This window comes from Sprattus sprattus (genome assembly GCF_963457725.1).
Source record: "Sprattus sprattus genome assembly, chromosome: 1".
NCBI classification, from domain to species: domain Eukaryota; kingdom Metazoa; phylum Chordata; class Actinopteri; order Clupeiformes; family Clupeidae; genus Sprattus; species Sprattus sprattus.
In genome coordinates this window covers 75,456,709-75,479,710 of record NC_137920.1, presented here as the reverse complement: position 1 = coordinate 75,479,710, position 23,002 = coordinate 75,456,709, and the positions used below count along the sequence as shown (strand labels likewise).

Below are 23,002 nucleotides of genomic sequence, written 5' to 3'. Positions count from 1 at the left end.
GCAGAGTTCAGAGAGGAAGGCCCTCCCAATACAGTTAACATGACACACACACGCACACGCACACCTTGTTATGCCTGCGTTTCCTGACTTTTTTTTATACGCAGGGAGTAAAAACATAGTTAAACTCACAACGACAGTTAAGCCGTTGTGTCCAGCTATGCCAAAGCAAATCTTTTCAAACCACTATACCTGCTCGCTGCTGTAGAGTCTTTGACTTTCTTGCCTTCTAAGGAAGCCAAGTGCTGTTCTAGAGCATCCAGAAGGCTGCTCGGGGCCTGTCGAGGAAGTAGAGAGCAATTACTTGAATGGATCCAGGAGGAGCAGTTTAGAAGAGGAAGGGTACACACACAGAAAAGGTAGAGAGCATGCAAAGTAGATCACACACACTCACACACACACACACACACACAAACACTGAGCTACTGTCCACGACAGAGAAAAGAGTGAAATGCAGATACTTACACAAACTGTAAACTGAAAATGGAAAAGATAAGGAAAAATACAGAATATAAAGGTGGTAGTGGTCAGATTCGGTTACTGCACCTTCACTGCCATTAGAAAAAAAGATCAGACTTGCATAAAAAGTCTCCACTAAGGCCTTCTTGTTACTGATCAACCAAGTCATGTTTGATGGCCTTCTTCAGCCCTATCAGAAGACCAACAGGGCCAGAACCCAAACAATTACACAATAGGCACAGCCTCAAAATATATTAGGTTTACCTATAGTTTATCACACTGTAGGACATATGTTCATCCGTAAACATAAACAATAGCTTAAAATGGTGAAGGCCACCATCTTGAACCCAGAGTTTCCATATCTGTAGCGGCCAATACGTGTCTGTACCAGTCTACGGTTTAACATTTCAAATGCAAATATAGATGGACAAATATTACTGCCTTGAAATTGAACTTGCAGTGTAAAGCATGAGGCATGAAGCCGGACACCAAACATGTCTTAGTTGATCAACATTGGAAGTTGGAGGGAAATATGATCATCAGATTTCACCTGAACAGATCCTCAAATCAATATGACAAATGTCCAATTATCACCATATTTATTAAAAGCTAATTTTACCTGAGAACTTCCAAACATTAGCTCAGCTCTTTAGGGTTGTTTTTCATGCCATTTCGTTACCACTACATACGGCAGCATAAATGGCCTAATTTACAAAAAATAAAAATAATTATAATAATCTTCAGTGGTTACTCAAGAGAAGCACCTTCTACTCAGGCCCTTCTTTCGAGCATAATGGCCCAGCATTCATCCTTATAAAGATAGTTTTTTTAGCCTCTCTATATATAGCCCGTCGAGGCCTAAATGCAACACCTTTATGCGCTGTACGTAGTCCAAATTGCGGAAAGAGCAGTTGAGATGTTTTGACTGTGGGTTAGCATGTGCAGACAGTTTGCATGCGCCGGGCAGTGAGACCCATCTGTGCAGGGTGAAGTTATTAGACTGCCGGGCAGGAGAGGGGGGGGGGGGGGGGGGAGGGGGGGGGCAGGTGGAGCCAGCCAGTGCACAGGTGCCAAGGAGCTGGGACGTGAAGCCAGAGGGGCAGCAGAGAGTTCACACAGAGAGAGGAGGCCACTGTGTGTGTGTGTGTGTGTGTGTGTGTGTGTGTGTGTGGAGGGGAGGGGGGGGGGGGTGGCAGGCTGTCTTACCTGGGAGAGATCTGGTATGTCACCTCTGTCAATCCCCACTTGCTGTTTTGAAAGAGAAAAGGAAGTGTTTGTTTGTTTTACTCCAGACATGTTGCTATTGTAGCCACGTTGTAATTAACATTAAAGTTAAATCTACTTGCTGGTGGGGTTAGGAGGACTTACCTCAGCAACTTTGAGAAACTCTGAGATTCTTGTCATTCGCGTGAGGAATTTCTTGTAAATGTCAAGACCCTCTTTACACTGGGTCTTCTTCATATCAAAGTACTTCTCTGTGAATTGAAAGGGAAATATCCAGTTACCCTGACTGACAAACTGGACTTCTCCTGTGCAGATACCATTTTAATTGTGAGTGCGAGTCTTAATATCTGTCATAGAATAAGCAGCCTCCGACTACCGCCCTCTATTCAAAACGACATCCATTACACGTAGACACTAAAAATATGCTGCACCTTTTCTGACAGGGTAAAGACGCATGATGCAGTGTAGATCCAACAACATGACTCGATCAAATGACTGAATCACATTCCACGTTGACTCAGTGGCACTGTTTATGTTAAGAAATGTCACACACACACAAACAAGGGCAGCTCCAACTGTAGAGCAATCAGCACTCTTTCTCCCGTGGAGGAAGTTTGTTTTTGTGCTGGCAAGCATGACCGCGACTGATAATCAGCGTAGGTCAACATCAAAGTGCAAAGGTTCCTTTACAGGAGTACAGACAAAGCGTTATGTTAAGATAAGGGCCTTGCTGAAGTGGACAACAAACTGCCAGCTCTCCATCTTACACATACACACACATAAAAACACACACACACACACACACACACACACACACACACACACACACACACACACACACACAGGGAAGGGTCACTTACCAAGCAGGTTGATGATCCCTTCATTATAGGCAGCAAACAGTCGTATGGCATCTTTGAACAGAAGCATGAAGGCAGCATTGATGACCCCATTTGTGAGTTCATTGGCATTGACCTGGGGAAACGGGGACAGTAAATGGTGTGAGGTCATTCCAGGAGGCGGCAAACATCGGCATCAACAGGAGGACGACCTGTTCTACCCTGAGAACACACCTGTGATCGCTCACCCACTGCCTCATGATGTACTGCACTCAAAGAATATTTTATTTTTGATTTATTTATTGTCAATGTTATGTTTGATATATACGTAAATGCATTTTTAGGTTGTATAGCCCTTTTTACTCTGGCAGGGGGGCTGCCAATGGAAACTAGCCTTTTGGCTATAATTGGGTGCATTTACATTGTAATGTTCATGAATGTATATTTGATCAAGAGGGACAGTGTACAAATTGATTGATTGATTGAAAAAGCGCTTCATTAAGAGCCCTAACCCCGTGAGTGGGGCTCAAACCTGCCTAAATAAGGACAACTTGTGTTAGCTTGTTCATTCTTCTTTACCTTTTTTTACTCAAACAAGGGGCACACATTATTCACAAAGATAAAAGCTGCAAATACAAGAGAACAATAAAACACAGAAGCGGAGCAGAGACGAGACGTTAATGATCACAGGTTAATGACCTGCTACACTGAGAGACGTGACGTGATGTGACGTTCTTCTTTTCGTTTCACTGAAGCGTTTATATGGCAGTTTCCCCATTTCATTACTCAGTCCTTTGCATTGTTGTTGAAAACTGCAAGGTCTTTTGGGCTGCAGGGGTTGGGTAGTAGAGTGTGATGTGACGTGATGCGACGTGATGCGACTCACATTGAAATCAAGAAGAGCATCCATCTGATTCTGGATGATGGGGATGGTCTTCAGGAGTTTCTCCGTGTTCATCGTTCTCATGACACCGTCCGCCCTTATGAAAGATAAAATATTTTACTACCTGCATGACATCGGACACTGTTGCCATGGATGATGACAACAGTTGGGGAGAGAGAGGGCACTCCTTGTAATACATGCTCCCACAGATTAGTCAACGGTAATGCACACTGAAAAAATATGATTGGTCATACCCTCGTTTTACTTTTGTGAAGTCAAAGGCGACTTGGCGGTAAGACACAGCCTTCTCATTCAGATAGCGACTATACCTTCGGATGAAGGTTGACATGTCATAGCCTGTGTGAAAACAAACAAACAAAACAAACCAGTCAGTGTTTTAAAGTGTGTGTAGTTTTCTGTTCATCTTACCGAGTGGCCATAAGCATTGATTAACATTAACAGTCCATTATTGAATGATTACTGTGGTAGTCATGAAGCAACAGGTCTTGGACAGGTAATGTTTGACTATATGTAAAAACCACTGTCTATCCTGCCAGTACAAACTATTTCAAAAAACCCTACTAGTTTGATAATGAAGGTCTTGACAATGAGATGAAAGCCTTAAACAACAGGCCACCCTGCTACTGTGACTTGGAGAAGCTAGGCCAGCCCTACTGAGAGTCTGAGCTGCCAATGATTAACACAGGACCCTTGCTTTAGTAAACCCTGTCTTGCTATATTTGAGCTGCAAGTCAGTCATGTTGAAAAACATATCCCACCAGAAGCAAAGCAAATCAACTTCAGAGTTCCGTGTTCCGTGTTCTGTGTTCTGTGTTCTGTGTTCTGTGTTCTGTACAGTGTGGAATGAGATTGCCTCGCCCACACGTCTTATCTGGTGCTTTTTAAGCTGAACCACCCCTGATTAACACTAGGACAAGGCCTTTGGATACATACTCAACCAGCCACTGTGAGAACACTTAAAGCTTATTCACACCCCCCCAAAAAAGAAAGAAAGAACACAAAAAAAAGCAAGCAAAGTGCACTTTTATACAAAGGTTCCCACCCATTACCATTTCACTCTCAACATTTAAAAACGTTTTTTTTTGTGACTTCAAGGAAATGTCCAAGGCCCTTAACAACCTTCAAGGATACAGTGCATACACGACTTCACAGATCAGGCTTCATTATGGACTTAAAGTGAAACAACCGTCTCCATTTCTTCTCTAATAGGCTGCTAAGGCTGTGTCAGTTCAAGTGGGACCGTGGGAACCCCAAGGCTGAGCTTTGCAGCTGTAGCTTACAGGATGCTTTCAGGATAGCTTAGCACCAGCAACCGCCTTGTTTGTGTACACTTGACTAGTTCTTGTTTTTTTTTTTTTTTTTTTTTTTTAAAGGAGAGAAAACAGCCAACCCTGGTTTGCTTTTAAACTACAAATAAAGGCACAGCCCCTGATTTTGGTAAATGGTTGTTGATACCCCCTCCATTCTATGTTCCTGAAGCTGGAATAGTATAGTATAGAATAGCAAAGCAATACAATAGTGGATGGCTCGCTCTAAAGCGCAATGTTCCCTTCCCATTTTATATTTTTTGAGAGCGCGCACACACACAGAACAGACAGATGGAGGGCCGTGAGGAGCAATTTACACTAGATTAGAACCACAGACCACAACCTGTAAGGCAGGAAGGAACCTAGTTACCTCAGTGCACGGAGGATGTGAGCTCGGAGGCTGGCCACAGAGTCCCTTCTTTAAGCTAAACATGCAAATACTCGGCATGGGGTCTGGTGAGACATGTCAGACATGATGACATTCCTTACCTTGTAACCCACTTTTGTCCAAAAAATTACTGAGGTTGAATAATGTGTTTCTTGAAGCCAAGTACTGAATAAACCTCTGGAAAAGACAAAAGTAGAAACATTGTGTGAGGTCTATGCTTCGCGGTTGACTTCTGGGGATTTATTTGGTTTATAAGCAATCACACACATTGGGGTAGACATAAGTGCTTTTAATGTCTGCCATGCTGGAAAGGATATTGACAATGCAAGGTTCACGCACACACATAAACTTTGTGAAAGGATACACTGAAACCACACCCTTTAATACAGCCTAGCAGGCCGACAGCAGGGAGAATAAGGACCTGGGAGCGTTGCTAACGTTAAATCTGGGTAAAGCTTGTAGTAATGCAAAAAAAAGGTGAATTTAACGGGTATCAGACAAGGACCAGCAAAAAAAAAAACTAAAAGGTTTTACCTCGTTGCCATAGACCATGAGTTGCTGTGTTGCGATGAGAGACTTGAAGACGACCACCCAGCTGGTGTTGGTGGTCCTCTCAAACAGCGTGTCGGCCAGCTGGGGGATGTTCACGTTCATCTCGTTGGTGCAGTGAATCAGGTCTACAACAGGAAACACAGAAAGAGCGTCAGACCAGCGGTTTGTGGTGGGTTAGGGTTTGTGCTGAGGTCACGTTTCTGTTCTCTGGGCTGCAGGCAGCCTGTGCCTTACTGGGCCTCCAGCATGTGGCCCTGTGTTCGTGTGGCCCCGTGTTCGTGTGGCCCCGTGATCGTGTGGCCCCGTGCCTTACTGGGCTTCCAGCATGTGCCCCCCGTGTTTGTGTGGCCCTGTGTTCGTGTGGCCCCGTGTTCGTGTGGCCCCGCGTTCGTGTGGCCCCGCGTTCGTGTGGCCCCGCGTTCGTGTGGCCCCGTGTTCGTGTGGCCCCGTGTTCGTGTGGCCCCGCGTTCGTGTGGCCCCGCGTTCGTGTGGCCCCGCGTTCGTGTGGCCCCGCGATCGTGTGGCCCCGCGATCGTGTGGCCCCGCTATCGTGTGGCCCCGCTATCGTGTGGCCCGTTGGCCTGCGTTCGTGTGGCCCCGCGTTCGTGTGGCCCTGCGTTCGTGTGGCCCTGTGCCTTACTGGGCCTCCAGCTGTAGCATGTGTCCCTGTGTTCGTGTGGCCCTGTGTTCGTGTGGCCCTGCGTTTGTGTGGCCCCGTGTTCGTGTGGCCCTGTGCCTTACTGGGCCTCCAGCATGTGGCCCCGTGTTCGTGTGGCCCCAGACAGCTTTAGGACTCAAGCCACTCGGGCAGAGTGATCTCACCTCGCTGTCCATAAAACCCAAACCCTTCATACACAGGGGCACACACCGATTTATGTGCTGGGGAGATCCAAACCATCCGAAGCAACATGTACTCGTCTGTTCATCTCAAGCACATCTCAGCACAGTGGAGTACTACTGACAGGATGGAACACAGTACAGGACACACAGACACAGTGTATCTAAGCTACCCTTCCACCCATGTATAAGAGAATGCACTTTATTACGGCCCTGGAGGAATATTTGCTTTGCAAGCAGGCTCTCTCACTGAATTATCGTTATATATGGGCAATTACTCCTCAAACTACTGATTTATGTCCTCAAACTCCCATCACACAGATTGTTTAGGCAACCTTCACATAAAATGTTTTAAACTGCATATAATAACATGAAACTACCATATTAGCCTCAGCAACTTATTTGCAAATCTGTATAGCAACTTATTTGCAAATCTGTATAGCAACTTATTTGCAAATCTGTATATAGATATCGATATTAGCGCAAAAAAAAATGACCTTTAAAATGATCAATAAAATCAAACTGTACATAAGCTATAAGTAAACATCAAATATGTGATCAGACGACCCTTTTGCTCATCTCTAGAAGTAACCAATATAATAAAAAAAGCTGAAAATAGGAAGACAGGTAAGCATATGTTGGCCTTTTGCTGTGTGATGATGAATCATGCATTTCAGTTCAATCCAGGAGTTAAAGTGCAGGTTCACACTACTGTTTTTATGATGCACGTGACACCATGAAGCACACCCGACCTGCAAACAGCATTGGCCATTTACTCATTAACAAAGCTCCGAGGCAGGCCACAACAAAGGGCCTTACAGCAGACAGATAAAAGGCCTGGCTGGGGGCGATGAGTAAGGGAGGCAAACATCAACAGGCTTCTGTTGTTCTGTTCGGGATCACAGGCAGCATGCAGGTGAAACTTGTCTAAATAGCCCCCATTTAGAAGCCCTGACCGCCTGGCAGGTGTACCTCTAGGGCCAATTATAAAATGAACACGCTCGTTATAATGCATTAAAGAAAGTCTGCCACGTTGTTTACTTCTGAGTGTAGCAGCTTTTTGTAAAAGGGTTTCAGCTGAAAGCGCAATGTCTTTTCAGCGCTTTTGTTAACCTTTTTGGAGATCTACCGAAAAAGTGAATAAAAAAGATCAGGAATGAAAATGTCTTTGTTAGCTCATTCGAGTTCTGCTAGAGTGAGCGGAGAAGCACTCCTTTAGCATGTGCTGATGGTCTGACGAAGCAGAATGAATAGCCTGCCTCTATTCACCTCACTGGTTCACGTGATGGCAAACCGAACGGACGTGAATCTGCCTCTCCTAGTCTAGGTGTTGGTGGCGGTCAATTATTACTCAATATGGAAAAGAGTGCCAGGAGTCTTGGAGTCTGGTGTAGCTGTGAGTGAGTCATTCCATTTGCATCAAATACTGTCCATGTAATAAATGGGTCCATTCAATAACACGATCATTTCAGGAGCAGTAGGGATATAACCTCATCTCAAGGGGTGAATTTAGTGAAAATAAATAAATAATTACAAACTATATACATTTAAAAAAAAAAATACCAGGCCTGACACAGAATCTAAAGTATGCAAAGGCAGTCAACCACCACGTCTCAGAAGAGCCTTGTGAACATATTTAGTCACATTACACACATAGTAAAGGGGGGGCAGGATATAGCTGAAACGAAGCTTGTTGTACAAGAACATCAACAGTCCTCTAACTAACAGTCTTCTTCAGAGCTTAGGGAAAGGCAATTGTTCACTGAGAACAATGGCAACGCAAGCTGCATTCAGAATGAATGTAAAGCCTTGAAGGGCTAACTGCCACCTGCTTCTTCTCAAAGACTGACTATGAGAAGAAAAGAAAAAAAAGTTTTGTAAACATCATAACCTTTCCCGTGACGCCCATTCCCTTACATCAAAAGTATCAATATCAAGCAGGGAGACATCTCGCAAGAAGCATTGAGGCACAATAAATTGTGATTTTTGGCTCACCAAACCACCCTCTTCCAGTAAACTAGAAGGTAAGCAGGAGGTATACACAGCCATGTCAGAAAACACTCTGCCTAAGCAATGTTAAATGTGCAAGTTTTCATAAAACCTGCCTGAATGCATTAGACTGTACGGCGGAAAACAATATTACAAACTTAATTTCACGCCACTGTTCTCAGACATGATTCAAGGCACTAACTCAGCTCAAACTCAACGCTCTTCAAAACAAAGATCAAAGGGCTGGTGCCGTATTGCAGTGCAAGTAGACTGGTCCATTGCATTGCAACACTGTGAGCAGTGACATGTATACGGGAATCACATGTATACGGGAATCTGCCATCCATTGGCAGTGATGTGCAGTAACGTGAGGCCCTGGATGTTATAAAGACACATTTACCCCCTGATGCACCTTGATGGTAATAAAAGAAAAAAAGAGGTTGAGAACCAATTCTGATTACACTTTGCAATCAGTCCAAAACTCGTGATGAATACAGCCCTTTCGTGCATGTGGGTTGCTGGTGTTGTATTAATGGAAGGAGAATGAACCCCACACTGTCTGTGACTGCTCCCTCCTTCAAAGAATAAACCTACTGGTGTGTTATGTCCGAAAAACAGGTGTTTTCGGACAAAAAATAAAACCAACACAATTCCTCATCAGAAAATGAATCCCAGGAATGTTGGTGAATTTGGAGGAGACACTAGAATGAAGGCTGGGAATGTTGGTTCAATTGGAGGAGCCTGATGCCTGATGAGTTGTGTAATACAAGTATCTGAAACTCAAGTCAAGACAAACTAAGAGTAAACCTAAATAAACAAATAAAGACATTTGTTATTCAATAAATAACAAGCAAAACTTAATCTAGTCAGAGATGAATGATAAATCCAGACGATTTTCGTCAATTATCAACTGCCTGTGTTGTTATTTTCCAACAAAGGCCTTTGGATCATGCTCGATGCATGCATGTCCCTATCTACCAATTTTCCTTTTGAAAATCTGCACACATTTTTGTCTTGTGTGGTAACATCCTGCTGGCTGTTTACATTTCAAGCAGCGGACAGACTACAAGAATTCAGGAAATGCTTTTCCTTCAGAAGCTCACCCCATCAGACAGAATCCCAAGAGAAACTCTCTTGTGAGACCCTGGGATCACTTTAAACAGCCGGCTGCTGGGTACGTCCCAAACCAGACAAACTATGAGTAACTCACTTTAACGTGAAAACTGCACTAGATCCCAATGACAAATAATACACTTTGCTAGCTGTTTTCTAAATCTATTACTATGTCTGCTCATGTGATTTGGCAGTTGATGCCACCCATAAGAGTCTGCAAAACTGATGTAGGTCATATAAAAAAGGTACTATGGAGTGTATTTCACTCCAAGAAATGATTTCACGCAGGAGGGCTACGGAGATCATTCGGATACGCAAGTAAATCAACGGAAACAGTCCAGTGAGGAAGTAGAAACACACAGAGGACGGTTGTCAGGGAGTCAGTGATCATTTTAGTGCATGATTCACCTATGAACAGTTACGCAACAGGCACTTGGAGTGCTCTTAAAGGCTTGTGGATACAGTAGCACGCTACTGGGAACACACCCGAGCCTGCCCCATATAGAAGTGGTCATATATATAAATATATATATCTGGAGCCTGAGGGAAGACTCAGCTTGCTAGCAGATAGCTGGCTAGCGGTTCTTACATTGTAACCTGTTCACCTTACATACAGTCAGTAGTGTAGTGGTCCCTGGAGAAGTGGTTATTCTCTTAATTTTTTTAAGCAGCCGATACAGCACAGGATAAACACCCTGTTTTGAGATGTGGGTATACCCACTGCTGACTGAAAAAGAAGTGGGTATACTCCGTGTACCTGCGTATACCCTGGACTACACCACTGCATACAGTGATAATAAAAAAAAAAACGTCCCCCTCCCCCACAGACCCCCCTCACCAGAGAGCATTGGGAGGGCAGGCAGGCAGGCTTCACTTTAGCAGCTTTAAAATCATGATACTGCCTCTAAAGAGCTTTTCATCATGATAGTGGGCCCCATTCAGAGCGGAGCAGAAGTGTGTCAGCACTCTTTTTGAGTGATTGTCATTCGATGCTGCTTCAGTCACATGCTCCAGTTCTGCTGCAAAACCCTGCTTGGGTTCTGAGTGCACTGGCAGCTGGGCCTGGTCTGAGAACAAAGGCATCAGAAACATGTCCCCCTACCCCCCCACCCCCCCACCCCCACCCCCCCAGCCTCCCTAACATGACCCCCCTCCCTCTATGAATTGGTGGCCAAGAGGCCCTGCTGTAACTCAATAAAGCAAAAGGTACATGACGAAACAAAGATGCTCCTTTCTTTTCCGTGCCACAAGGCAGCCCACCTGTGACGGGCAACTTGGGTCTAAAACGAGACCAGGCTACGAGATGCAGCTATCTGGCCATTCTTATCTACAGTGGAAGTGGGCTACACATACCTCCTAGAGCATTCTTCCTGGCTGACTCTATACATTTGTGTATGTAGGACTTGGAGATGAATAAAATCTAGGCCTTTAAACTAGGCTATAGAATAGTTTAGCTTGAAAACCAGGGCCTTACTGATGCAGAACAAAACACTGCTTCTTACCCTAGCGGAGCCTAGAGTGTCAACTACTAGGGACTGTGAAATTAGCAGTGTTGGCTATTCTACTCCCCTCACACATGCAAAGACTTACAAGACTCATTTCAGGGCAGGATTAAAACAATATTTGTACAGTATTCTGACTCTTGACAGCATTTATTCACTACTACTAAAGAGAGGCCTCCAGAATGTGACGGCATAACCCCGTCTCAAAAAGTAGAAGTCCTGTTCAGCCTTACAAAACCTCTACCACTTCTCAAAAAATGGTGGGAACGCCTTTGGGCGGGGGTGTGTGAAACAGTCTGTCTCTGTGGCTTTGTCGGGGCTAACATAGCGCTGACAGCCACAGACACAGAACAGAACGGACTCCACTATACTTCACTTAAATAGCAACAGTGGGTATATTGTGGGATAATTTGGATTAGATGGTGAAACCTTACCTGTATAACCACAACTACACCAACGTAACCTTGTTTGGGTGTTAAATGCTTGGCTACTGACGGTTCCAAGTCTGGCTGTGTAAAAAAAAAACAGTGATCTAAAAACAGTAGCTTCTGAGAGGTCTATCTCTATGGCAGAACCCAGTTGAGCTCCAATGGTAAGTGATGCTATAGAACAGTGGTTCTTAACCTTTTTGGAGGTACTGAACCCTGCAAGCTTCATCAGTGCATTCGCAGAACCCTTCGTAATTTGAAAAATAAAATATGATTTCTTCAAAACTTAGGTATCTATAAAAACGGCCCGACATTGCTAGTGTGAACCGGGCTATACTTGGTGTGTCTTGACTCCTGCCGAACCCCTGAGAGTGACTCAACGAACCCAGGTTAAGAACCACTGCTATAGAACATGCCTACACAGCATTAGCACCCGCTAATGGGGAAAACTCTTCCCTCAGATACTCGGAGTGAGTTTGGACTGGATTTCAAAACCAGTAAAAAAAAAAAATAAAAAAAAAAAAAAACAAACAGACAAAACATTGTGTGGAACAGGTAATTGTCATTAGTGTCCTTTAAGAAAGTGACTTAAAAAAAAAAGAGAATAATTTGCATTAGGGGAGTGTGGAAGATAAGATGTTGTCTTAAAGCACCTGTTGTGGTGGACTCTACCACAGCAATGGGAAACAGCAGCTTGGTAATGCCTCGACTATAGAACAAATGTCACTTGCCATCTTATTTTCACCTACAGAACGTAAGTGCGATAAGAACGCTTGAACTCTGGGGACACTCAGCCCAAATCAAAAGAGCAGGGACCGGCCAGCCTAATCTCATGTTCAAATCAAAAGGTGGGAGGGGTGGAAGTGAGACAAGCATCTATTTTTGTACAAAAGGAAACTCCAACACAAGGGCTCTCAGCCACCCTGAAATACCTACAAGCGTAGTCACATTCCTTCTTAGCTCACACAAGGCCCAGACAACAGAACCAGTATTGAGCAGCCCACTCTTAGATCCAGCTACCAGCCCCTCCGCTCATATGGTCAGCGGTGAACGACACACTCCCGTTTTTAAATACACCAAACTCCAAGCCTATGACATTTTCTTCTTATGTTGCCAGGGCTAAATATAGTCTCCCACAGGAAATCAGCTGCACATGGCTGTAACCACACACCATTAGTGTGTATGTAAATAAGCATGTTGGGTGAGAAGCTCTTGATGTGGTAACATACTGAGCCTGCACCCAGCTTTCTGCCCCGGCGCCCTGAAGATAGTCCCGAATAAAAACGGCCAAGAACAAGTTTTTTCTGCTGGTGCAAATGCCAGGAAATCAAAATCAACCCATTCAACACAGTGCCATGGCTCTTCCTTTTACAAGCACCATAAAGCTGGCCACAGTCTGTCAGGACAAAGGCCATATCTGTCAGTCAAGGAGCTACCTAAAGAAAAATTAAAATATATACCTTGAAAAGTAAATTCTATGAAACTTCAAAGTGTTAAAAATGGGGCACACTGATGCTCTTAAACTCATTACTCCACAAGAACAACTCAAATAGACACACTGGAGCTGTTGAACGCGACGGTATTGGTTGCCTAACTTTTGTGTTCATAAACTAAAAGTAACACGTTTAACATGTTTAATGAGGTGTCAAATCACTTTAAAATACAACAAAAATAGAAACATGCCTACTCTGCACTGCATGCGAATCTAAATAAAGAGGAATCGTAAGAAATACGATATAGCCTAAACATATGTCACATTGTCTGAGTCTGAGTTAATAGTCAACAGCGTTTCACTGGCCAAGGTGGTTAGAGGGGAAATAGTTTTCAAATGTATGACCATGTCACGCAGAGCAAAGGTCTCTAAACGTTTGTAATTACATCAGCCTTATCGCTGCAGAGCAGTGCAATCTTCTACAAAATCAAACTAGCTCTCTTTACAGATAAAAATCGAGAAGACGACAACCCGTTGAGCGTTGAGAGGGCACAATGTTTTTGAATGCCTCTGTGAGGTCTCCCTAAACTAAACTGTTTTAACCTGGCTAAATTACAGCCTGATAAACTGCCAATAATATTCTGTATCTGGAGATGTCAAACACGATATGGACCACACAGCTATTGCTGAATACAAAGCCAGATATTATGACAATTATATCACACCAACAACAGATAAAGAACTGGGCCATCTGAATGTAATTAATTATTTGTTGAGTTGAATTTTTGGAGGGGGGGCAGAATACAAGCAGCTGAACCGTAATCCTCTTAATCGCATCGTTTACGTTGTGTTCTGGCTACCTGTAAAGAGCCATAGTGATTTTTGTACAGTTGGTACCGTTAGGTAACCTTGGCTGAATACAGTCACATTTCCTGCACGGTTAGCCTATACTTCAATCAAGCAAAGGAAATCTACAGACACTATACATGTTAGCAAGAGATGCTATAGACCTAGAAAGTTGGCAAGCTAACAAATACTACGGCAAAAACTAGCCTGTTATCTAGGCCTCAGCTGGTCTAACCTCCATACAAAAGGCAACACTGAAACATGTAACCGCTACATCTATTCAGCCAGCAACGAAGACAGAGACCGCAACATTGTATAAATGTATAAGGCATGCTGATAAGGTTACTTACAATCCAAATGTTTCTTTTTTGGTCCCATAATTTCGTGCGTGGTTGCCTTGCACACCGTTTTGGACACCGCAGAACCGGTGACACTGTGTTGGGCTGCAGTTATCCTGTCCGTTATGCTTTGTCCTGACATTTTGTGTTTTAACCAAACAACCTGCTAAGGCGAACTGAACGTTATATGAATCCGATGGAACTGCTATTGTCTTCCTGGGCTTCCACGGTTCCACCACTTGACACTGGAAAAAGAATGAAAAGACGAGTAGAGATGAAATGATTAGCTACTAGCCAGAAATTTAGCCACTACCACTTCTTAGGCTAGACAAGGCTATTTCACAGTAAATATTCACAAAGCGGTTAAAGAGAAATCTACAACGGCGTACCCAATTAGCTCGTTTCTGTAGAAATCGTCCTCTTTGAAACCCTCTCTCACACACTCTCACTCTTTCTCTGTCCCCCCTCCTTCAGTGTCCTCCTCTCCGTGTTGGCCTCCCCCTGCTGGGTTTAAAAGGACCGGAGGCTTGCAGGAAAATGGCGGGTCTGCTTCCTCTGTGTAGACCTCGTAGACAGACGGACGGTGGAGCCTCCCAAGGTTTGGGTGGAAGTTGGTTGGCAATGAGAGAACCGTTATTACTTCTGAGGGAGTGCACACCAACAAGACAGATAAGCAGTCGGCTTCGTTTTGAAAGACAGTCTCTTAAAATCTATCTTATATTTCGTTTTTGCTTAGTTTACCAATAGGCCTATTTAATACAATGGTTTCATATTCGTGATGTGTGACTTATCTTTATCGTTTTCTGAAGGTGGCAGGAAAGTAGCCTACATTTGGTTAATTGTGTGTGTAGGAATGGATAGGTTACTTGACCAATCGGGTTTTACCCAGCTTTGTTAAACCAAATAATGTTATCAAAAAGTCTGGGTTGATATTGTTGAATACTCTTCATGGTGTTGGTGCTTAAAAAAAACTAGAGCCACCTGTCAGATGAGATTCTTGTGTGGTAACGGGATGTTGGCACAGGCACAATTTTTCGAAATAATCCTTCATTATCATGGCCATGCGTCGTAGCCTATCAATCAGGACATTAATTGATGCTATGAATCATATCATTGGTCTCAACAGCACCAATTAGGTGACAGTCGACTAGTCACATAGGATAGGCTACATTAGGCTGTTATGACGAAACTAGGCTATTTGACCCTGGACCCCGGACTGTAAACAGACGTGGCCCTTATTCACACACAATGTTGTTGGGGAAAGTCATGTCAGCATAGGATACATTCTATGGACACGACAACCGCAGTGGAATTAATTAGGTTTTAAGCAATCCATGAAGCCATTGTGACTAATTCATTAAATTTGGGACACTAATCTAACCATTCAAATTTAGCCTGTTGGATTCTCAAAATAGGCCTTTAGCATAAACTCAACTTCTTATAGTCCCATATATAGTGACATATCTACAGTTTATAGTAACATTTTTGATGAACTAATACAAGTAATGCCGTTTAACTATTGCATGTAGACTATCTAGAAAATAAATGAACAAGTTAAAGGCACATTCCACGATTATGACAAAAGGTTGTTGATATCTGAGCTCAACAGCCAATCAGATTACACACCTCCAACCTGTGCTCTTGACGTGTTGATTGGGTGGAATTGTGTATTTCTCGGTCCAAGCCACTATTTCCCATTGACAGAGCCAGGACTGTGTAGAAACACCACAGTTTGTAAGCACACACACACAGGACCTTGAGGAACAATTTGCTGAATTGTACAAAAAGTGTAGTAGATTAGAATAACGGACCCGTGCCTGTACTCATAGGTAAACTGGAAAAAGGGAGCCATCTAGTGGCAAATTGTTGTAACATGGCCCAAGGAAATCAAGAACAATGAAACCATTTGAGCAGACAATATCTATGGTATTCTGTATAACATGGTTTCAAAAACAAATGCAATATCAATTATCAGTAAAAATACAATACAGTAGTTTTGTCATCTCTGCTCACTGTGGCCAGTCCAGTGCACTGTGCCAATGTTATTCTTTAACAGTGACTAAACCAGCAAAGTCCGCGTGTGTGTGTCTACACCACCTCTGCCATAGAGTCACTTTCACTCACTTTCACTAATAGCCAACATATTAGCATAGCTGAATACAAATCCAGTGATGGCTCACATTAGTAAAGGCACAGGCTAAACTGGCACTCAATATTCAAGTATGTCAGTATATGGACTTATACATGACAGTATATATGACACTAATACACGCATTTGTGAAATGTCACAACAGATAATTTACTCTACAATGAAGCTTTATTACACCATTCAATGCGAATCCAGAACTACCACAGAAAGCACACCCACCACCAAAACATAGATCAATATTTAAATCACTTTTTTGTCCTTATTACCTCTCATTTATATTCTTCTATTTTTCTATATATTTTTTCAAAAGGAATAATTTATCTCTCTTTTAATCACTTTAATTTCCCTATTTTTATTGGGAAGTTCACATCTAGGCAGATTAGAAAGAAGTAAATACTAAATAGTGGTGTGATGACTTAAGTCATGGAAAGTTGCGTAAGCCCTTATTAAGCAAAGATGTCATGCCCCATTTCTTGTGTGGTGAGAGTGATTTACTGTTTCTGTTTGGGCCTGTCTGTCTAGTTTCAACATTGTTGATGTGATCTGCTCCGTTATGGATCCAGGCTCCGGTCCAGTTTTAGTCCAGTGTGGTTCTAGACCTCAATGAACACAATGGAATGTTGGTCTGGCCATTCTAAGAGGCCATTACTCCTAATTTCACATTTGATTCTTTCCTTTTTTTTTTACACTGCTGGTTTAGTTCAGAGAACAATATGTTCACCAGGAAACTGTACATTCTTTGATTCCGTGTCTTTATTTTCTTCACACATTATGGAGAGTTGTGCAGTTACTTACCAACCTTAGGAACATCACAGTAGGTGACTACCAATTTGTTTTATTGAAAATGTAGACTTGGGATGCTTAAACACTAAAAACTTTGCATGGAGAAGTATAAAGAGTTGAGATGGTATTACTTTTTTTTACAACAAAACAACAAACAAGGTTGACTTCAGTCAGTTTTATTGTTGCACAATGACACACAGAAACCCACACGTGCATATATTAGGTAGCGACACAGGACATACACACGCACATGCAGGCCGAGGTGGCCGTGAATTTGACCTCTGCATTTCCCATCCCGGACTGATCTTCCTCCAGAACCCCAGGAGCATTGGGCAGCTTTTAGGCGCCCGGGACCAATTGAAGTGAACCGTCCATCTTGGTCAGGGATGGACAGGAGTGTGTTCTGTTCTTTTGCATGTTGCACTCTGAGATTCCTGTGAATGAAAAGTGCGTTCAAAATAAAATGAATTATTATTATTATTATTATTATTATGTTTTTCTGTTGGGGTTCTTAGTGGAGGAAATCCTTTACCTCCTATCACCCTTAATTATGTCAAAAGGCTTTTATTAGCAGAAGGACCACTTCATCTAATGTTAGAGAGAGAGCCTATGTGTGGTGCTTCTTTTGGGGAACTGGAGTGATTATCTAGACATACAGACTGATGGTAAAAGCTGTGGTGTTCCTCTGTGTCTTCCCTCGCGCACGGGATGATTGAGATCAGATGGTCTCCTCTCCCTCTAGTGGCTGCCCACTGTATTACAATAGTTAACTTCCAGAGGAAATGTCATGGCCAACTTAAATAAGAATCTGTAAAATTTCCACCTTTTCTTTATCCTCTTACATACATCTCTTGACTCTGTGTTGCCTGTGTTAATATTATGTGTGAATTTCCCTCGGGATTAATAAAGTATCCATCTATCTATCTAATATAGATTAATTATGTAGATTGCACCTTCCTGGACAGAGTATCATGAATTTAAAGTATTTTATAGTCAAGGTTAAAATCTGAATCAGTGATGATGCTGCTGCTCCTGGGGTTTATTCTGATGACTATGATAAAGATGACATGTTACGGCCACTTGTATAAACAGATCTGGCTGGCATGTGGAGTGGTTAAACAATTGACATGACTGTTCGAGCTTATATGCAGAAGTCACCTGCCATGTACAAATCTAGCAGTTTAATTTCTCAGTTAACATGGCTGATGAGATGACTCAACTAGTTAGTGAAACACACCATCACCATTTAGATCCTTTTGGTGAGAAACTGAAGCACAATGAACATACTATTTTAAAAGGTATATGCGTAAACACACCTCCAACTGCAACCCAGTGGTGGCGCTAGAGTGTTCTAGGCTCAGACATGAAAGGCGGTTAACAGAACCAGGGGACCGTCTTCAATCCGTGTTCCAAATTTCAAATCTTTGTACAATATGGTTCCGGGAACTTCAATGGCAGAAGAAATAATAATAAGAAAAAGATAAAGAAGATTAATAATTAAGAAAAGGGAGAAACAAAATTGGTGTATGCGCAGCTTCACAGCCTGGCCCAAATGAAACACAGAAAAACACAGAAAAACTCTGTGTTGATCCTTAAATTAGGTGCATTTTTGTCATTCTTTTTAAATTAAGAAAAAGGGAAACATCTCTGAATCTCTCTTCTGAGAAGCACATTACTTATGTCACTTATGTGGCACAGCGCCAGTGCTCTGATCAATTTACAGAAGAGGCCTACATTTGTCCTCCCACATCATTAGATGCACCAGTTGCGTCATTGCACTGGCCTAGAAACCAGAGCCACTAGAGGGCGCTACTCTAATGCTGGTGCAACTCATGAGAGCTGTGAAAGAATTACTGCCTTAAAAGCTCTTCATTAATCACTTCTTAAACTTGAGAAAACCTTATTTAATATAAAACAAATGTATTTATGACAGAGAGAAACAGACACAGTGGCCTACAGTATTTTGACCATTTTCGTATTGGGTATTTTTGTTGTACCAGAATCATGCTGTTGCCATTATGCCATGCGCCCTGATTTGTTCCTTATGTTGCCATCGCTACAAAATGGCGTGTTCCTCCGATCTGAATAACTCCTGGTTTGTGTTTCACGCATAAACAATAAGGCATCCTGTTGATCCTCCCCACTTGGGACCTGGAGCTGGTCTTCCTGTCTCCCCGGTGCCACAAAGGCTTCTCTCTCGGACACAATGGTGTTCATAGCCATCCCGACAGTTGTTCCCACTTCCCCAAGTCTGAACTCTGCCATAAAATAGCCAGTCAAGTGAAATAATAATGAAGTTGGGCTGACTATTTATTTTAATTTTTTTTTTTTTTAATCTAATGTTTTATAGATCCTTTTCATAAAAATCTATGGATTGTTGTTTTGCTGTTAATTGTTGTTATTTGTAATAAACCAATCCACACGGTGGAGTTCACTCCAAAAAGAAATAAGTGCAATGGTAAACCTTTAAAGAGACTAGTACAGTACACATTTGAAATGAGTCACTGAAACAACAGGCATCAAAATGTGTGTGGGCCATTACATAAATGAATTTAAAATATAAAAAGGCTACGCATAGATATACACAGAGACATACAAAGGTTTCAATGCACAGTGTGCTGTAATAAGAGTCTTCAAAATGTGCCAAAATGACGATCATTTCCCAACGTCTGCCAAGTGGGTCATTAGAAGGGAGGGATGTGTAAGATGATCCTCACACTGCTGGGTCCAGCTCATGTATTCATTTCCCAAGCCGTCCATATAGCCACTCGATCCCCTTTCTCAAGGAGGCTGTGGTGTCTTGTGCTATGTAGTGTGTGTGGTTTGGTGGTTTTCTGGCGGATGTGGCCTATGTATCTGTGTGTGTGTGACACTTGCTTCATCTTGGCTTAGTCTTTTGACAGTTGCGCTGGTGGTGTACTACGGCGTGAGCGCGGCTGCTGCTGCCGCTATGGACAGCGTCTGCCTGCTCCAAAGAGGCCTCTTCCGTGTCTGTCAGGCTTCCATTGAAACTCGGAAGAGAGATAGGCCCTTGTGCGCCCCGCACTGCACCCCTGCGTCACTCATCATCCCCCTCTTCCGCCTGTTAGTAACAGGCCGAGTTGGGATAATTTGGGCCCATTTACAAATTCTTCTAATGAATCCACTCAGGACCGCACACAGACCTGAAAGTTTTTTTTTTTTTCTCCATCTGTTTCAATATCCAAACCCAATTTTTCATATTTCATATATTCTGTGGAAAAACTCACTCATAAGTACAGAGATCTATTCATTATTTTCCTTTCGTTTTTTTTTCTCAAACATGCATCCTTTTATTTCGCCTCACCATCTATGTATGTGAACTATTTAAAGTTCATTACTTTGCTCTGAATCTGAGTTGTTTTATCTAACATTGTGTACGTTTTTAAAACTTTAATTCTTTAACATTGCATTATGTATTTGTATTGTGTTGTAAAGACAAACCACTGAATTAAATGATTGCTACAATACTAAATAAACTGATCTGAAGTTATCCTCCATTCTTGAGCTTAACCTCCATTCTTATGTAGGGAGAGTATCCAAATGAACTGTCCTATTTTCAATAAAGCAGATTACTTAACCAGGAAGTCTTTAGGGATCCAGGGACTGTTGATAACGTACCCATGCCATGTGATGACATTTAACTCAACAATAGTCAAAGGGTATAGCCTTTCATTCAGCAAAAAGACAGTAATGACTTGTATCCAGCTTAAAAACAGCGCCCTATTTTGGACATTCTTACTAAATATTGATTTCACAGAAGACAAAGGATGTTCACATCTTATGTTGCTCAAAGAGCAGATTCCATTACTGTTTAAAACAATTAGCGGAAAAATTGAAATATGATAAGATTCTTCTCAACCTACCTGAAATGAATCCATCGTGAAATTCCTCCTGTTGAATAGTTTGTAAAAGTTCCCTTGGCCAACAGTGCTTCCTGGCAACTCAGGGAGCTCGGTGAAACCAAATTCGTGACTCAAAAACTATAAGGTAACTCGAGTGTATTTGCTGTACTTCATTACTGTAATAGCAGCATGTTTGTGTTTGTGTCAAGATTGTAAAAAGTGATTTGTTCATTGAAATTATATTAATTCACATTCAGTCTACGCTTAGTAGATTTGTTCATTCATATTCTTCACAACTATTGCTATTTTTTGGCCCAGTCATTAAAAATGCGAGTCTGAGAAATGGATGTTACCATAAACATACAGAATGCTATGATGGGGGGGCACTGTGGCGCAAGCAGTAGCCCCGACCACATTAGGGCTTGAAGCCCATGGAGGACACAGGTTCGATTCTGGCCTGATGTCATTTCTCCTGTCAACTCCCCACCTCTTCTCCCTCTCATTTCCTGTCCCACTCTTCACTGCTCTATCGATTAAAGGCACAAAAGCCCAAAAATAAATCTTAAAAAAAAATAAAAGAATGCTTTGATGGTCAGCCTTTTATAATGACAGAATAACTCATTAAGTGACAGCAGGTGCCAACAGTCTATCAGGTGACGACACCACATTTTATGTTAAGCTAAACAGAGGTTTTAACATTAATGAATAGGGTTTGAGCCCTATGGTTATCAGGTGGTAAAATGGCGCACGCTTTGCTTGGCATATGGAGAAATTGACCTGTGAAAAATGAATGACTGACATCTGTTGGAGTCATACAGGCCCGAGATGACTATCTGCATCTCTGAATTGCCACACTATATGCAAACAACAGTTTTGTTTTCAGTATTCATTTCGGATAAAGCCATAGAATCTGAGCCCCTTTTCTCTCTCCGTTGCCCTCTCTCTCTCTCGCTCTCTCTCTCTGGTTCATAATCCAGCACTCCTGACTAATCTCCTACACAGGGTATATTAACGGATACCACAGCACCATTTACACTGATTTCTAGTCAGAAGCACATAGTCCAGAGTCCTTCAGCTGTCCTCTGGCAAACATGGTGTTTGCGGAACGGACTACGTAGAGCAGGGGTCTCAAACTCAAATTACCGGGGGGCCGAAGAGCGTCCATTCTGGTCATTGGGGGGCCAGATTTTTACGGTAAATGTTGGGGCGGCCCATTTAAATCTATGGAACTTTTCTACTTTTTTTTATCAATGGATCTTTTGCGGGCCGGATAAAATCGCTTGGGGGGCCGGATTTGGCCCCCGGGCCTGAGTTTGAGACCCCTGTCGAAGAGCCTCGGGCATGGCAGTGGTCTAGCATGTCTGGACACTGACCACTGAGTAGCTGTCCATGACTTTATAGTCTATCTGGATTCAAAACGTCATCACTCACTTGGTGTGGGCCATGGATGAGGATGCGGTGGATCTGGCCTTTAGCCATCTTTGGATGTGATTGCCAACTCTGCCGCCGCAAGGTAAGGCACGATTAGATACACAAATCAAACCAGAACGTTGTTGTGATTCACGGCAAGTATACATTGTTTTTAAACGCCTCCATTAACAAAATGTAAGTACTGTAAAAGTCACCAGTGCAATGGCTGTGGGGTGGTACAAAGTGAGATTGACTGAAGTGTTTTGACAGAAGCTGCTTTCAAATGGAGATACTGTGGAAGCCTAAGGATGTTTAGGCCTCATGAAGATTCGTACGTACACAGATTGTTGGCAACTTGGATCGAAATATACATTTTATTCGTATTAATTTGCTAAATAACACGGGTCCGTGGCTTGTGCTATGTCAGTCATGGTTTAACCGACTGACAAGTCTTTCTTCAGCTTTTCTTATACAAGGTTTTCCCATACATATAGTTTTGGTGCCGGTAATCCCCTAAAAAGGTGAAGAGAGAGAGTTTATGCCCCCTTTTCCTCTGTGGCCGAAAGAGCAGGAGTCAAAGTTGAGAGATCAGTGGGGGACAGGTGGCAGGCCCCTCATCCATGGGAGGCCAGCGTGGACGGTGCT

At 42.7% G+C, this 23,002-nt stretch overlaps 1 protein-coding gene across 3 annotated transcripts in view; it reads right to left on the bottom strand.

Annotated features, from left to right (window-relative positions):
• Positions 1 to 14,654, bottom strand: part of picalma (phosphatidylinositol binding clathrin assembly protein a) — a 29,098-nt gene extending 14,444 nt beyond the window's left edge. For all 3 annotated transcript variants that reach the window (XM_080837879.1, XM_080837877.1, XM_080837878.1), the window contains exons 1-10: positions 14,542 to 14,654; positions 14,165 to 14,397; positions 5,650 to 5,792; positions 5,217 to 5,292; positions 3,654 to 3,756; positions 3,403 to 3,496; positions 2,541 to 2,652; positions 1,825 to 1,931; positions 1,663 to 1,704; positions 190 to 275 (exon numbers count right to left, since the gene is read on the bottom strand). In XM_080837879.1, coding sequence (XP_080694005.1) covers positions 190 to 275; positions 1,663 to 1,704; positions 1,825 to 1,931; positions 2,541 to 2,652; positions 3,403 to 3,496; positions 3,654 to 3,756; positions 5,217 to 5,292; positions 5,650 to 5,792; positions 14,165 to 14,294 — 893 coding nt within the window. In that variant the 5' untranslated portion in view covers positions 14,295 to 14,397; positions 14,542 to 14,654. The remainder of the gene's footprint in view (positions 1 to 189; positions 276 to 1,662; positions 1,705 to 1,824; positions 1,932 to 2,540; positions 2,653 to 3,402; positions 3,497 to 3,653; positions 3,757 to 5,216; positions 5,293 to 5,649; positions 5,793 to 14,164; positions 14,398 to 14,541) is intronic.
• Between the last annotated feature and the right edge of the window lie 8,348 nt (positions 14,655 to 23,002).